Source organism: Squalius cephalus (assembly GCF_949319135.1).
Source record: "Squalius cephalus genome assembly, chromosome: 9".
Classification (NCBI taxonomy): domain Eukaryota; kingdom Metazoa; phylum Chordata; class Actinopteri; order Cypriniformes; family Leuciscidae; genus Squalius; species Squalius cephalus.
In genome coordinates, this window is record NC_137130.1 from 36168384 (window position 1) to 36185954 (window position 17571).

Sequence of the window (17571 nt, forward strand, 5' to 3'; positions counted from 1 at the left end):
AGGGGGCATGGTTTGACAGCTGCTGCAGGTGGAGAGCAAGTGCGGGGAATTGAATGGTAAGGTAAATGCCTCTGGTTAATGAGAACTAAATGTTTGCACTGCAGTGAGTCGAGAGATGGGTGATAAGGAGCAGCGTGAGTGCAGAGAAGCGGCTGCCTTGGGAGTGAGCTGTGCACGTGGAAACCGTGTTAAAGAAGAGCTTTGTGTGCAGAAATCTGAGTTGCTGCTGAGCCCTCATGCTATATTTTTGTTTACTTAAGTGAAGTGTATGAATACATTACGTGAGCTGCACAGACATTCTCTGACCCCTGTCTCCTTCATACCCACCACAACAAGTTTAAGCTTTGCCACAACTGCAAACTATAAAAATAGTAGTATCCCGAATGACATTCTGAACATATCCAAGGATTTCAAAAAGACTACAGTATATACAGTATATAGATATAAAATATTTCCTTTGTGGACTGAAGTTTCACAGACCAGAGATGTAGATGATTTCTCTCCTCATAGTGCTGAAATTTCTCACACTTGCTTCAAACACAATTTGAGAAAAAGGAAAACTGGTTCTGAAACTACGGCAGAGATGAAGAAAGCAAGAGAAGAATCTTTTGAATGAAGACATCCTTGACTCCTGCTTCTACTGGCTGTCTGTGCTCATAATGACTTTTGGTCCCTGGCAGAAACTTCCCACACACACACACATCCACCCACGCATACACACACACACACTGCGCTCTGCAGCAGCGCACACACACACGCTGATCTGACACACAGATACATTTAAACAGACATTATCATACATACACATGTTTGTCCTCCATTTGCTCCCACTTAAGGTAGTACAACACCGCAGAACCCGGGACATCAATACATACTATATGTAGTGAAACACCAGTGGTTCATTGGATAACTTACCTATGATTTGGTGGTTACTGTTCCAGATAGGGACACACAGGACAGATCTAATATGGAAGCCAGAGAACTGATCTGCCTGAAAACAAACACTTGTCATCACATCAAAAAACAAATGATCTGACTAGAAGCTTGTGAGGAGAAGCGAACAAAAATATGAGATCGTCTGAAGACACAGTGTTATATAATTTTGTGCTGCTAGCATTTAGAAGACACACAAGAGCCGACAGAGGTCCAAGGTCTTATGCAGAGCAGAAGTCTCTCTCAACTTTAATCAGGCTCTTTAAAAGGAATATTCTGGGTTAAATACAACTGTGGCTCTTCCTGTAGCATCTATAATCTATGGAAGCTTGTTTCCACCACAGAATAAAACATATTTGAAGACAATTGCGACTTTTTATCTCACAATTCTGAGTTTACATCTCACAATTCTGACTTTATAACACACAATTGCGACTTTATATCATGCAATTCTGACTTTATATGTCCAAATTGCGTGTTATAAAGACAGAATTGCGCGATATAAACATGCAATTCTGAAAGAAAAAAAAAATGAATGACGACTTCATATCACCCAATTCTGACTTCATATCACCCAATTCTGACTTTATAACACACAATTGCGACTTTATATCAAGCAATTCTGACTTTACAACACACAACTGCGACTTTATATCAAGCAATTCTGACTTTATAACAATCAACTACGACTTTATATCAAGCAATTCTGACTTTATAACACACAATTGCGACTTTATATCAAGCAATTCTGACTTTATAACACACAATTATGACTATATCAAGCAATTCTGACTTTATAACACACAACTGCGACTTTATATCAAGCAATTCTGACTTTATAACACACAACTGCGACTTTATATCAAGCAATTCTGACTTTATAACACACAATTGCAACTTTATATCAAGCAATTCTGACTTTATAACACAACTGCGACTTTATATCAAGCAATTCTGACTTTATAACTCACAATTATGACTATATCAAGCAATTCTGACTTTATAACACACAATTGCGACTTTATATCAAGCAATTCTGACTTTATAACACACAATTGCAACTTTATATCAAGCAATTCTGACTTTATAACTCACAATTATGACTATATCAAGCAATTCTGACTTTATAACACACAACTGCGACTTTATATCAAGCAATTCTGACTTTATAACACACAACTGCGACTTTATATCAAGCAATTCTGACTTTATAACACACAATTGCAACTTTATATCAAGCAATTCTGACTTTATAACACACAATTATGACATTATATCAAGCAATTCTGACTTTATAACACACAATTGCGACTTTATATCAAGCAATTCTGACTTTATAACACAACTGCGACTTTATATCAAGCAATTCTGACTTTATAACTCACAATTATGACTATATCAAGCAATTCTGACTTTATAACACACAATTGCGACTTTATATCAAGCAATTCTGACTTTATAACACACAATTGCAACTTTATATCAAGCAATTCTGACTTTATAACTCACAATTATGACTATATCAAGCAATTCTGACTTTATAACACACAACTGCGACTTTATATCAAGCAATTCTGACTTTATAACACACAACTGCGACTTTATATCAAGCAATTCTGACTTTATAACACACAATTGCAACTTTATATCAAGCAATTCTGACTTTATAACACACAATTATGACATTATATCAAGCAATTCTGACTTTATAACACACAATTGCGACTTTATATCAAGCAATTCTGACTTTATAACACAATTGCGACTTTATATCAAGCAATTCTGACTTTACAACACACAATTGCGACTTTATATCAAGCAATTCTGACTTTATAACACAATTGCGACTTTATATCAAGCAATTCTGACTTTATAACTCACAATTATGACTATATCAAGCAATTCTGACTTTATAACTCACAATTATGACTATATCAAGCAATTCTGACTTTATAACACACAATTGCGACTTTATATCAAGCAATTCTGACTTTATAACACACAATGGCGACTTTATATCAAGCAATTCTGACTTTATAACACACAATTGCGACTTTATATCAAGCAATTCTGACTTTATAACTCACAATTATGACTATATCAAGCAATTCTGACTTTATAACACACAATTGCGACTTTATATCATGCAATTCTGACTTTATAACTCACAATTATGACTTTATATCATGCAATTCTGAGATAAAAAAATCTGAATTGTGAGATACAAAGTCACAATTACCTTTTTTATTTTTTATTCCGTGGCACAAACAAGCTTCCATAGTGATCTGCTGGCTCTGTAGGAAAGGCCTGAAAACTATTTTTAAAATATGGAGGACCACAGGTGCCACTTAAAAATAAAATGAATCAATCAATTTTCATCATCAATTATGAATTAAAAAATGTAAAATTCAAATGTTCACATAAATAGATATTAAATTCTCATTTAAAATAATTGAAATAAATGAATGAATAAAACATTGTCCATCTAAAAACTGTTTTGAAATGATGATTGGTTTTAAGTGGCAATAGTTAAATACTGTTTACATGGAGCAACTGCATCATTAGCACATAAACACAAAGTTCATTCGCCCAGAATTTACAGATCACTTAATACCATTTTTACTAAATAATTCATGCAAGTGCTTTAAAAAACAAACTGCATGTCTGCTTTTAAATCCTCCGGTACACTTGACCCATTAACTTCCACTGTATAAACTGAGGGACATGCAAAAGTTATAATGGTAATAAAGTTTAAGACTTTTTAAAACCCAGAATACTCCTTTAATGGGAGTCCAAACATCAGCCAGGCTTATGCCATGTAACAGGCTTTATTAATTTATATATTGCTTACTTCAGCGTCGAAGCGTGGGTCTTGGTAGGCATCACTGATATTCACAGGAAGCCCAGTGGAAGCGACCAGCTCTGCAATGCTGTTATTAATCAGCCAATCAGAATAGGATGATTTGTCCATGCTGTCCTTGAAGCTGTGGACAAGACAAAGAGGAAATGATGCGTGCTGCTATGTGTAACCAGACAATCACTTTTACAATTGCTCATACTTGGGCTTGCATTTAAATCCTACACCCTCATTATTAAATTTGTGTACAACTCATCCTGTGCAGTTTAAGCTCTTGTCATGGAAAAATGTCTCTAATTAACTAAATAACTAAATTAACTAAGATAACTAAAGATAAAAAATATTAAAACGTGATTTGAAATGTACGTAAATTCAGGGTAATTGGGACATCAATAGCATCTCAATGGCAATTTACCTGAATTCATCCCCAAGTAAAACTTTTCATTTGGTGTTATTACAAAGTGGATTTTTGTGTAGTGTAGTGTAGTGTGTTAAGGAATATAATCATGAGATGTACTCTTTGAAAATGCCCATCTAGAAATTGCGTACATAGCCTACGTCACTCGCGTGTTTATTTCGGAGATGGCGAGAACTGAGGGATTTCAAATGGTGTAAAAGCGACGTGGAGATGATGGTGTTTTTATTACTCAACAGGTGATTAAGGTGTTTTACTGAACAGATAGATTGCCAAATGTAGCTCTCTAACAGAGCTCATTGTAAAGCATTATCTACTGTATTGTAAAGGGTCATTTCATTATGGTTGAGTAACACTATGCTGGAATTTATTTTTAAGGAGGTACCATGTCTATAAATGGGTAAAGCTCTAGTAAAGTCTTCTTCTTCATTTAGTCAGCTTGAGATCCTTTCCATCTAAACTAGTTATATCACTTAAGTCTAGTAGTGAATGTTTTATGGTCAATAACCACATTCATCTGCACAGTCATGCAGAGCCGAAGCACAACCAAAACAATGTTCTTACGCAAAATGCATGCAGTTTTGTTACAAGTACAGCTGTTATAAACTGTATATAAAATATACAAACCCTAAAACTAACCCTAACTTTTAAAGCTGCAAAAATCGGCAGATCTCATCTGGGCCTCATTGTTGCCGTGTAAACAGCTGTCACTACATAGTAAAAAAGGGTTGGGTTATTTTTTTAACCAAACCATTGGGTTACACATATTGGGTCACTATGTTGGGTTATTTTTCCAAAAATGTTGGGTCATTTTCAAAATCGTAGGGTATTTTCTGTAATAACCTGGCTGTTGGGTTAAATACGCATGTTGTATGTAAACTTGTGTATTTTGAATTTATGTACACAATTATGTATATTTACATTAAATTCTGGACTCCCCAATATTTAGTTTCTAATTTAAAAAAAAAATATTTGTTCAGATATATTTATTGTTTTATACAAATAAACAATCTGTATTTGAAAAGTGTGTTTTATTTATTAAAATAATGTCATAAATACAAATAAACAGTTAACTGTTTGGTTACCTTTAACCCAACTGGCTTTTAACCCAATGCATTGGGTTAAAATAACCCACAGTTGGAAAGGTGCTTTAAGTGGGTTAAAATACCACCCCATAGTTGGGTTACTCGTTGTTGTTTTTTTAACCCAACATTATTAAGTAAGTAGTACTCAAGGTGGTGCTCACTTCAATTAAGCAAACGTAGGATGGTTCGGACCCAAATTACAATGTAAAAAGAGACCTGCTGGGATGTGGGGGTGGAATTAAATGCAAATTCGGACCAAGAAAATCGAACAAAGTGTGAAGAGAGCCTTAGACGCTTGCATGAAGAGCTGGAGGAGCTGACTCGCTGTTCGCAATGCCATTCCCTCTACAGTCATTTACAGCTAACAAACTTTCCTCTGCATTTCAGTGAGGCTCTATGGAGCCTGCAACAGCAATGAGAAGTTAACGCTCCGACTCTCATAAACGCCCACGTGCAGCAGAGACACAGTCCTAAATGATGTAGCCTCCCTCTCTCTTTTAATCTCTCTCACGTGGTACATTTCAGGCTCTCGTGCTCTAGGCTGAGAGAGTCTGATCAAACACACTCTCGATCACACCCCAAAGATCACACATGATTAACGGCACTGAGAGCTGCTGTCTGAGGAAATGCCAGAATCAAAGGGATGAATGAGAACGTGTGAATGTGTGTAACTGAGATCTGCACGTGTGTTGTGTGTATGTTGCGTTTGTGTGCGTCTGGGTGAGCAGCGGAGATGCGTCTCTCTCTCTCTCTCTCTCTCTCTCTCTCTCTCTCTCTCTCTCTCTCTCTCTCTCTCTCTCTCTCTCTCTCTCTCTCTCTCTCTCTCTCTCTCTCTCTCTCATTTGGCCTCGAGCTGTTTCAAATCATTCTTACATAATGGCTCCGGCTGTACCTTTAGAGAAGCCAGCACAGAGGATGAAATCACTAAATAACACACATAAAACCCCTATATACCCCTATAAACATATATTACTGTGAATGACAGTAATATATAACACTAAAGCTGTATAATTTCACAGCTGTGAGATACATATATATATTTTTCATATAATCCTTTAGTAAAACTGAGTGTGAAACTAGATTTACACTTTAGCTAAATTTACTTAAATGCATGGTAATTGCAATTAAATGAAAATGCATTGTAGTTTAAATTTATTAAATGCAATTAGCTGAACATTAGAGTGTTTTTTTACCTAATTACTGTAAGCAGGAGGTATCAGACTCAAGAGAGAGATGGATGAATAACACAACAGGTGAGCATAGACCATAAACGATGAGCAGTGCAAGTATAATGCTTCAGTTCTTATGTTTGCAGGTGACGATAGAGGATGTAACTTCAAATTTTAAGTATATCCACACACAACTATTGGTTGCTGTTAGAGTGACTGAATAACAAATAATGTCTTTGTATTTCAGGGATAGAAACACTGGGTCTCTCTCTCTCTCTCTCTCTCTCTCTCTCTCTCTCTCTCTCTCTCTCTCTCTCTCTCTCTCTCTCTCTCTCTCTCTCTCTCTTCCGCTGGAGCTGGAGAACAGACAAGGGAACAAGGAAACAAGAACTTGGAGAAATCTCAGGAAGTTGACAGGTAAGTAATCCCTAGTCCTTGTTGTAGACCAGACAATGAGTGTGACTGAAGCTACGTCTACATTCATCCGGATAGAAATGAGTTTTCGTTTCAAAACGCTCTCCGTCCACACTAGCGTTTTCCAAAAGTTTCTTACCCACACTGAAACTTCAGAAAATGCAGAATTCACCTTACAGTGCATGTGTAAACCCTCACAAAAGCTCACTGAGATGATACAGACAGAACAAGACAATCAAGTTATCACGCAATTCTTCTGGCAGGATCATTTTTTTTAGCAAAATATCGCCTTGGTTACGAGTGGTAACCCTCGTTCCCTGAAGGAGGGAACGGAGACGAATAGGAATCTTGCCAGAAAGCCAATCTACTTCGAGTGTACAGTGAGGAAAATAAGTATTTGAACACCCTGCTATTTTGCAAGTTCTCCCACTTGGAAATCATGGAGGGGTCTGAAATTGTCATCGTAGGTGCATGTCCACTGTGAGAGACATAATCTAAAAAAAAAATCCAGAAATCACAATATATGATTTTTTAACTATTTATTTGTATGATACAGCTGCAAATAAGTATTTGAACACCTGTCTATCAGCTAGAATTCTGACCCTCAAAGACCTGTTAGTCTGCCTTTAAAATGTCCACCTCCACTCCATTTATTATCCTAAATTAGATGCACCTGTTTGAGGTCATTAGCTGCATAAAGACACCTGTCCACCCCATACAATCAGTAAGAATCCAACTACTAACATGGCCAAGACCAAAGAGTTGTCCAAAGACACTAGAGACAAAATTGTACACCTCCAAGGCTGGAAAGGGCTACGGGGAAATTACCAAGCAGCTTGGTGAAAAAAGGTCCACTGTTGGAGCAATCATTAGAAAATGGAACAAGCTAAACATGACTGTCAATCTCCCTCAGACTGGGGCTCCATGCAAGATCTCATCTTGTGGGGTCTCAATGATCCTAAGAAAGTTGAGAAATCAGCCCAGAACTACACGGGAGGAGCTGGTCAATGACCTGAAAAGAGCTGGGACCACCGTTTCCAAGGTTACTGTTGGTAATACACTAAGACGTCATGGTTTGAAATCATGCATGGCACGGAAGGTTCCCCTGCTTAAACCAGCACATGTCAAGGCCCGTCTTAAGTTTGCCAATGACCATTTGGATGATCCAGAGGAGTCATGGGAGAAAGTCATGTGGTCAGATGAGACCAAAATAGAACTTTTTGGTCATAATTCCACTAAACGTGTTTGGAGGAAGAAGAATGATGAGTACCATCCCAAGAACACCATCCCTACTGTGAAGCATGGGGGTGGTAGCATCATGCTTTAGGGGTGTTTTTCTGCACATGGGACAGGGCGACTGCTCTGTATTAAGGAGAGGATGATCGGGGCCATTTATTGCGAGATTTTGGGGAACAACCTCCTTCCCTCAGTTAGAGCATTGAAGATAGGTCGAGGCTGGGTCTTCCAACATGACAATGACCCGAAGCACACAGCCAGGATAACCAAGGAGTGGCTCTGTAAGAAGCATATCAAGGTTCTGGCGTGGCCTAGCCAGTCTCCAGACCTAAACCCAATAGAGAATCTTTGGAGGGAGCTCAAACTCCGTGTTTCTCAGCGACAGCCCAGAAACCTGACTGATCTAGAGAAGATCTGTGTGGAGGAGTGGGCCAAAATCCCTCCTGCAGTGTGTGCAAACCTGGTGAAAAACTACAGGAAATGTTTGACCTCTGTAATTGACCTTTCGCCGAGCCCCGCCCCCCTTAGTTACTGTTGCTACGTCCGACAAACAAATGGTCAAACACGACCAGCGCGACAGATTGCCATGACGGAAAGAGGTATACCCGTGCATGTCAGTGACCTTTTTTGGAGCAATACCTCCGCGATATCCTCCAGATTGAGGCAAAAAGGGTTACAGTATGCAGTGGAGGGATATATTATAATATAAAAATACGCAATGAAGGAGACACGACTACTATCTACGTCTCTATCGAGGCTAATGCTTAACGTTACCGGTGTTCATACACATCATTTGTGATTATGACAAAGAACAAGGAAACAAGTGTTTAAAAGCATTGTAAGACACTTACTGTTGTGTTTTTGTGTGAAAGAAAAAACTGTCTCTGAAAATAAATGTGCTGTCAGCAATAATTTCTTATGTGTGTTTTTTTCGCATAACACTATGACTAAAATTTTAAATGCTGCAACACATGGGAGTTATATTCCCGATGCTGTAGTTTATTTGATCAGTCACAGTATATCATTAATCAAGCTTAATTTGACTTTTCAACTGCAATTAGGCAGGTGAACTGAAAGCTTTTACAATCTTTTAGCTATAACTTAGGCCTATATCATTGACAAAAGTATGTGGTGCATTTTATTCCAAAAATGATTTTCTTTCTCAAATTCATGCTTCAAGTTGACAAAGCACAATAAACGAAATCACACAATAACTGTTTAACCAGACATAGCCTTAATTTGCATCTAAATAACTTTCATTGATTGTCTTTCATAATGCACTTACCATAATATTTATTAGGGGGTAAGTTACAACAGATCACAAAAATCGCGGTTGAGACCATAATATTTATTAGTGGGGCAACGGATCATAAAACTCGCGGTTCAGACAATATTATGTTTTTTGAGTTACAGATAGGAGTTTTTCAGATCAGAAAAAAAAAAAAAAAAAAACTTTAAGTAACTTAGCCATCGATACCACAGCCAGCAGACGTATTTATGCTTCGTAATGTTCGACACATTTAACTGGGATTGGGGCCGTCCACACTGTTTTATCCATTGTAGGCACCGCTCACGTTGTGTTTTCGGCTTTGGGAATGGAAAGAACACAACTCCTCCAGACAATCTCTCGGGGTATGTAGTGTCCGATTTACAAACGCCATGGGCGCACGCTTCACCATCTTGCTAATGTTTGTCGGACCTGCTCACATAGTAACGGTTGCTATGATGTGTGATTGGACAATGGTCGTTTTGGGGGAGGGGCCGGCGAAAGGTCAATTGCAAACAAATCACCTACGATGACAATTTCACATCCCTCCATGATTTCTAAGTCGGAGAACTTGCAAAATAGCAGGGTGTTCAAATACTTATTTTCCTCACTGTAACTAAACGAGCCAATGAACATTGGCATGCAATAATTTGCAGCAGCTGCTCTGCCTCGCAGTGCAGGTATATAATGAGCAGAAGGTGCATTGCATCTTCATTTTTTTGCTGAGGAGCCGAGCAGTTGGCCCGGCCATGCAGTGAGGTACAGGAGTTGTGGTGACGAGACGCACGTATCCGTTCCCTCCTTCAGGGAACGAGGGTTACCATATGTAACCGAGACGTTCCCTATCAGTCGGTCACTCTCGACGTACGCCGTGACCGACGAATAAGAATCCCTACCAAAGTGCCAAAGCTGCTGCCCCCTTCCAGTGCCCTGTGCAAGCTTCCTGCCCCTTCTTGCCTGGAAGGACGATAGGAGAGGGCTTACACAGAGAGTGTTTGTCACTGTTGTTCCGTGGTAGCCCATACATTCTTCCCCGAAGGAGTTATGCGGAGATATACATATGGACTAACCCAAAGGTGGTACTGCATATGATATACTGGGTGACTTAGCCCAAGGGAAAGACATGGGCTTCCATTTAGGAGCAGCCGTGGAAGAATACACATATGGGATCCCCGCAGGGCCGCACAAATGGAACCCAGCCAAGACCCGGTTCTCAAGGATTTAACAGATAAATGCCGGGCGCCGGACGCTCAGGCACGTCCGGCTCCGAGGGTGGTGGAAGACTCAACAGGTTTTTCACTCTGGCGCAATATAGATCCACAGAGCCGGGCCTCTCAGTACTTCTACACGTTTAGGGTGAGAACATGGGAGGAGACCCAGCTCTACACATAACAGATATCTGTTAGCGGGGCGCCACGTGCCAATGCCAAGGAGGATGCAACGCCTCTCGTAGAGTAAGCCCTCGCTCCAACCCGTGCTGCAAGAAGCTTGGAGTTATCGAACGTCTTCAAGAGTCCCTTCGGTGAGAGGAACCCCACTCGACGAACAGGTTCCACTTCAAGGCGAATCGATGGTGTTAAGTACCTCTGGGGGTAAGTCACCTGGAACCTCCGCGTCCCGTCCAGGGACCAGATATGGAGTTTTCAGAGGTACCATAGGGTGCCCCGTCTCTGAGAAAGAAGGTCCTTCCTCAGAGGAATGGGCCAGGGAGGGGCTGTCACGAGGAGCATGAGCTCTGGGAACCAGGTCCGGGTGGGCCAATAGGGAGCCACCAGTAGGACCTGCTCCTCGTCCTCCCTGACTTTGCACAGGGTCTGTGCAAGTAGACGCACTGAGGGGAAATGCATATTTGCGAAGGGGGAGGTTTCTGGAGAGGCAAACAGGTCCACCTGATCCTCCCTGAACTCTCTCCAGATCAGCTGAACCGCCTGGGGTTGGAGTCGCCACTCTCCCAGGAGCGCAGCTCGTGATAGCTCGTCTGCCACACGGTTGAGCACACCGGGGACATGAGTCCCATAGCGGGGTCTGAGTGTGCTGTGCAACACTTACCTGGTTCCACAGGGCAGGGGGTGCAGGAGGAGGCTTGGTTGAGTTGTTGAACTGTGCGCTGGCGATAGAAGAGGCGGATGAGAATGGTGAGGATTCTCTCCTCCCACTGTTTTCTGCGCCCTCTTTGGACCCAGAGATAGAGGAACTGCTCTCTTTTTTTCTTTTTCTTTTGTTGAGAATTTAGGTACCACTGTGACTCCATTGGCGGAACAGAATTTTGACTCAAAAGATTCGCTGCCCGGCCCTCCACCGGGGGAGAGCAGCTCGCCCCATCTTCGGATCGGGTGGTGTCGTCCTCCTGCAGCGGACACAGTAGAGCAGGCCGTGACAGAGGTTTTTTTTTTTTTTTGCAGGGGACGACACCGAGGGACTCTGATGCCACGTAGGGGGAAGCTCCTCAGTCAGCTACTGACTGTGAAGAACTACTGGGCTCAGTCCTCGACAGTGCCGCTGAAAAGGCCACCTTGTGAGATGGGAGTGTCGAGAAAGTGTACTTTGACAACCTCTCGCACCTCTGCAAGGTAAGCCAGGGTTGCTTCTAGACCAGCAAGGTGGACATCGTCTGTCCGAGGGCCTGCGCAGTGACCTTGATCACGGTTAGTCAACATGCGTAGCTCAACCCCAACTCAGAACTACCCTTGTGAATTAAGAGAATCTTGGCCTCAAATGCAGGGTGGAGGTGGTCTGCGCACAGCCACCCCACCGTTGAGGGTAGTGAGAGAGGAGTAGCTCCCTACTGCCAAGTTTTCCAATGCACATCCGGGAAAAGACCCGGGAACTCTGAATCTGAGTCACCATAAGCACACACCATTACAGTGAGAAGCTCAGCATCACCCTCATTTCCAGAGCATAACAGCCCTCTCTCTGATGCAGCCATCGACATCTGATCCTCAGCTGGAGCTCTGAATGAAACGCTAGCTTCCCCCATATATATATATATATAAAAAAAAAAAATTTGTTTTTTTTTGGAAGGACAAGCAATCCCATGCAGAAGCTGGACAGCTTGTGATGCGCTAGAGGGGGGAGGGGCTCTAGGGGGTTGGTTCCACGAAGGAGAAGCCCTCACCGCTCAGGTCACCCAAGCTATACCGAAGTAGACCTCTCCTGGTGGCCACCAGAGAGGGCGTTACAACGGAGAATAGGCAAGGGGGCCGTGAATGTATTGTAAGCTGTTTTGAGCCTAGATTCCTCGAGGTGTTACATATGAAATCATGCTCCTTTCAAATTTTTATCAGTAGAGCTCTGTTTAAATAGTAATTAGTAGTATAATAGTAATAGTAATAGTAATAGTAATAGATGAATGCACTTTTAGCCAGATAGTAAAGTGATTGTGTGATGTTTTGTTCCACGGATGCTGATGGTGGCTGAGAGATGCATGTGTTGAGATGGTGATGGTGTGTGTGATCTCCCTAGACAGAGCTCTGCTGGAACATTAGACAGCTGCAGAGAATGAGATGATATGTCTGACTGAACACACACACACTGCAGTGTGAAAGCACCCATATGGCAACTGAGATCTCCAAACCTGTGCGCTTCGTTGTCATTCGCTACACAAAAGAGTCACAAACAACAGACCGATCGGCTGAACCTAACACAAAGGAGCATGTTTGCTCTTATTCCTGGGATCCTCATTGTGTGTGTGTGTGTGTGTGTGTGTGTGTGTGTGTGTGTGTGTGTGTGTGTGTGTGTGTGTGTGTGTGTGTGTGTTCTAAGAGCTGAGCTCAGGGTTTTGAGACTGCAGATAACAGATAACACACAATAACCCTGACCTGCTGTACAGCCATACAGCACTGGCACAACATTACAACCGATTTCGCTAATTCAAATAAAGGTGAAATAAAATTAAATATAAATTTAAAAACTAAAATTTAAACAAGTTTAAACAATGAAACTGAAATATAAGTTGAAATACTTAAACGACTAAAACTGAATTCAAATAAATTGGTAACACTTTACAATAAGGGTTTATTTTGTTAACAATAGTTAACATGTAATGAAAAATACTTCTAAGCATGTATCTGTTAATATATAAGGCAGCAGCTATTTGCACTAAATGTAAATAGTTGCAGATACTATTTGCACCTCAGTGTATTTTAGTTTGTTATAAAATAGTATGCAGTAATAACATCATTTTCTTTGTACATGATTACATTTATTACAATCATAAATAGATGCCACATTACTTTACCCTGTTCCTAAATCCCTCCCATACACCTTCCCATTAAACACTAACACCTGTTAGGCACTCACACTTTTGCCACGTTTTTTTTTTCTCACACAAATACGGCCAAAATCACTGCAAGCCTGTGAACAGCAATTTGCAACCGAAAACAACAGAGTCAGGAACTGCAAAACAGATTGATCGTGTAAAAACAACCTTTGTGTAAAAAAATAAACTGTTGCAAATGTCTAAATGGCTTGTTGTGTACATGCGGCAAAAAAGTTTCCTAAATAACCCGATTTGTACAGTTGCATCTTTCTTTTAGCTGCGCTTACAGTTTTGGCACGATTCTCTCACTCATTGAGTTTAGCAAGCGCGAAGAGGAGGGCGGGTCCACCTTCTTCATGTAGCCAATCATATGAACTTCTCGCTGACTCTCGTTTTACTCTTATCTGATTGGTTCAATAAACACGCCAAGTCTCAGCCATACAGCAAAACTCAATGAGTGAGAGAATCGTGCCAAAACTTTAAGCGCAGCTAAATGAAAGATGCAACTGTACAAATCGCGTTATTTAGGAAACTTTTTTGCCGCATGTACACAAGTCATTTAGACATTTGCAACAGTTTATTTTTTTACGTGTTTACATTTTACGTGATCAATCTGTTTTGCAGTTCCTGACTCTGTTGTTCTCTGTTGCAAATTGCTGTTCACGGGCTTACAGTGCTTTTGGCCGTCTTTGTGCGAAAAAAAAAACAAAAAAAAACGTGCCAAAAGTGTAAGTGCGGAAAAATGGAAGTCAGAAGAATACAGATCCTATTTATTTTGCGTTAGCATGAAGCTGCAGTTTCACAATACATGCATTACACTTACGAATAACAGTTAAATGCAGCAAATATTTTTTTCTTACACTTGAAAGGCGATTTACACATCTTCTCTTGCAAACGCAAATTTTATTTACGCTTGCAATCTTATGTACACTTTCACAAATCTTACCCTGCGCATGCGATTCTTTATGGCATCATATTACCTTCATAAAAAAAAAAGATCAAAACAAAGTGAAAGCAAAATGATTAAAACTTAAAATAAAATTAAATTAAAAATCTAATTAGAAAAATGTAAAATATTATAATAGTATATAAATGGTACTAAAATAACACTGATTAAATCACCTCTTTTCACACTAAAACACAACATGCACAATATAGCACAAATACACTGTACACACAAAATAGTACAAAATTAGTATATTTCAAATTTTTAATTACACACTACAATTAAAATTATATTCAAGTACTTTACATGTGCTTTAGTGTGTTAGTCGACACATACGTACTTCTTTAAAGCACGGTTATTAAAGGGTTACTTCAGGATTTAGCATTAAGCTTTGTATTAGTAGAAAACCTGTAGTATTTTCGAATTACCGTGCTTTCCACCCTCATATCCCCCTGAGAGGAGAGATTTATGTATTTTTTGTCTGGAAAAAATCCTCCGATGACGCAAAAATCGTCATTTTGCGTCATCGGAGGATTTTCTGGCCAGAGGCTAAAGACTACAGCCAGTAGATGGCGTTGTTCCGCATGTTTTCAACCCGCCCATACAGGGTGGGATCTCACTCACAGAATGTACACAGTGTCAGCCGTCTTTCTTTGGAAGCTAAGCTAGTAGGCTCTTGTTCTGTGGAGAAAGCTGAATAGTAGGAGAAAGCTGAGTAAGTAGGGGTAAACAACAACATCCTCCTTTTCCCGGACTTGTCCGGCCGGCGAGATCGTTCAAAATGTACGGGATTCAGCTTTTGATTTCTGCGGTCGCCATTCATTGTTTACATGCACATGCCCCTTTTGTTTCAATCTAACAGAATTCATTCCGATTGGTGAATCTGAATGTAGTGTTTACATGAACGCTAAACAAGTGATCGGTTGATGTGCGTTTTACCATTGCTAAGAAAATTCCCGCTCCTCCGTGAGAGATGAGATACCCGGCGCGTCTCAGTAATGACGCCACCGGCTTCGCGCCGTTCTCCCGCGGCCGTCAGCCTCGTCCTGATCGCCACAGTAAACATAATGAATGGCGACTGTAGAACGCAAAAGCCGAATCCCGGACATTTTGGCCCATCTCTAAATCACTGGCAAACTCATCACGTAGGCTAGCCTTGTTGTTTTCAACTACGCACTCTTACCGGTAGGCGTGGCCTCCTAAGGCAGCGAAGCAAGTGCATTCTGGGAGTTGTTGTCTTTCATCCACATAAGCCAAAAATACATTTTCTGGCTTTTCTGAGTCTAGAAAGCTCCAAATTCAAAAATTTCTTCACATTTCTTCTACTTAAATGACCTATTTTAAATACACATTCATCTTAAATTATTCATCTTAATTTAAAGGGTGAAGTATCCCTTTAAATTACAACAGATTATTAAAATACGATTCAAAATGTACTTTAAAGTAAAACCTTTCATTTGACATTATTTCAGAGAGAACCTTTTGTGTGTAAGTGTGTTACAGTTTTTTTCTATTGCTAAACGACAGTGGGCACAACTGGAGTCACATGTGCAAAACTCAAACTACAGTCTGCACAGCAGCAGTTCATGTGGACCAAACTCTAGTTCGTTTTTCATTGCTTGAACACAGTTTTCAAAACTCTACACACTTATCCCATGACTTTAACCACAACCTGCACAACACTGTGGATTTACAGCACTTTGTTCAAATGCTAACACACTGCTGTCAAAACTGTGAACCACACATTCAAAACAGAATAGATTTCAGCCTTGTGCCTTTCAAACACTGCTGACTGCAATTTCAGGATTAGCCCCTCAATTATTTGTTCGAATTACAGTATGTACTTTTAGTTTCTACCTTTTTTTCTCATTACTGTAATTCCGTAAATTACTACAGACTATTGAAGCAAACTGCTAATTTTCATTTTCCTTAAAGAATTGTTATGTTCTAAAAATTTAAATAAATCATGTGAAAGAATGTCACTCTTTTCTTTGAAGAAAATATTACTTTGTATGAAGTCACTGAAATTGTTCAAACTGTAAAGATGAAAAGTTTGTATTTTCTGTATTGGTGTTTGATGCTAGTGTTTTTCCTCTCAGTGTGTTCTGAGTGACAGTGTGTGTTATCTCAGTGAGGATTGTGCATAGTGTTTGGCTGCACTGAGCCTGTTTTGAGCCGTGTGTTAAGAGTTGTGTTGCTTGGAGTGAGTTTTGCAGGCGATGTGAACTGTTTAGCTCAGGTGACTGTTGGTAGTGCAGACTGTAGTTAGAGTTTTGCACATGTAGCTCCAGTTGTGCAAACTGTCGTTTAGCAATCGAAAAAAACTGTAAGAAAGAGTCATGAATGTGTCTCTCGCTCTTTTATTTTATTAATATTATATTATCTGCAAGTACAGTTTTTAAAATATACTTTTAAGATTCGAAGTACACTACAAAGTGCACATCCACACAAGTGCACTTCTTTTTCACAAGGGATACACACTCAACCTACACTGGAAATACACTGTACAAACACAAATATACCATACATGAAAACTTCAACACAAAAATGCTGTATAAAATACAACACAGTTCACAAAAAGCTGCAACACTGTATATTAAAATATGCTACAACCTATAATGAGCTAATTACTGCCTAATTATTGCCTAATCTTTAGGTTGCATAATATGGAGATGCAGTTTTTTACTGTGTGTGTGTGTGTGTGTGTGTGTGTGTGTGAGTGTGAGTGTGTGTGTGAGTGTGAGTGTGAGTGTGAGTGTGAGTGAGTGTGTGTGTGTGTGTGTGTGTGTGTGTGTGTGTGTGTGTGTGTGTGTGTGAGTGTGTGTGTGTGTGTGTGTGTGTGTGTGTGTGTGTGTGTGTGTGTGTGTGTGTGTGTGTGTGTGTGTGTTTAACCTGCCGTCAGTCGCACCTGTTCTCCATGTCGGCGCTGCACTTGGGTGACAGAAGCTCAAAGGACTTGGTGAACTTCACCACCTACAGGAGACATTAAAG

General features: G+C 40.2%; 1 protein-coding gene across 1 annotated transcript in view; it reads right to left on the reverse strand.

The window, feature by feature from the left end:
• Nucleotides 1-17571, reverse strand: part of pde11a (phosphodiesterase 11a) — a 95615-nt gene that overhangs the window by 41163 nt on the left and 36881 nt on the right. The window contains exons 5-7 of the mRNA XM_079880566.1: nucleotides 17489-17553; nucleotides 3785-3917; nucleotides 916-991 (exon numbers count right to left, since the gene is read on the reverse strand). Of these exons, the coding sequence (XP_079736692.1) occupies nucleotides 916-991; nucleotides 3785-3917; nucleotides 17489-17553 (274 nt within the window). The remainder of the gene's footprint in view (nucleotides 1-915; nucleotides 992-3784; nucleotides 3918-17488; nucleotides 17554-17571) is intronic.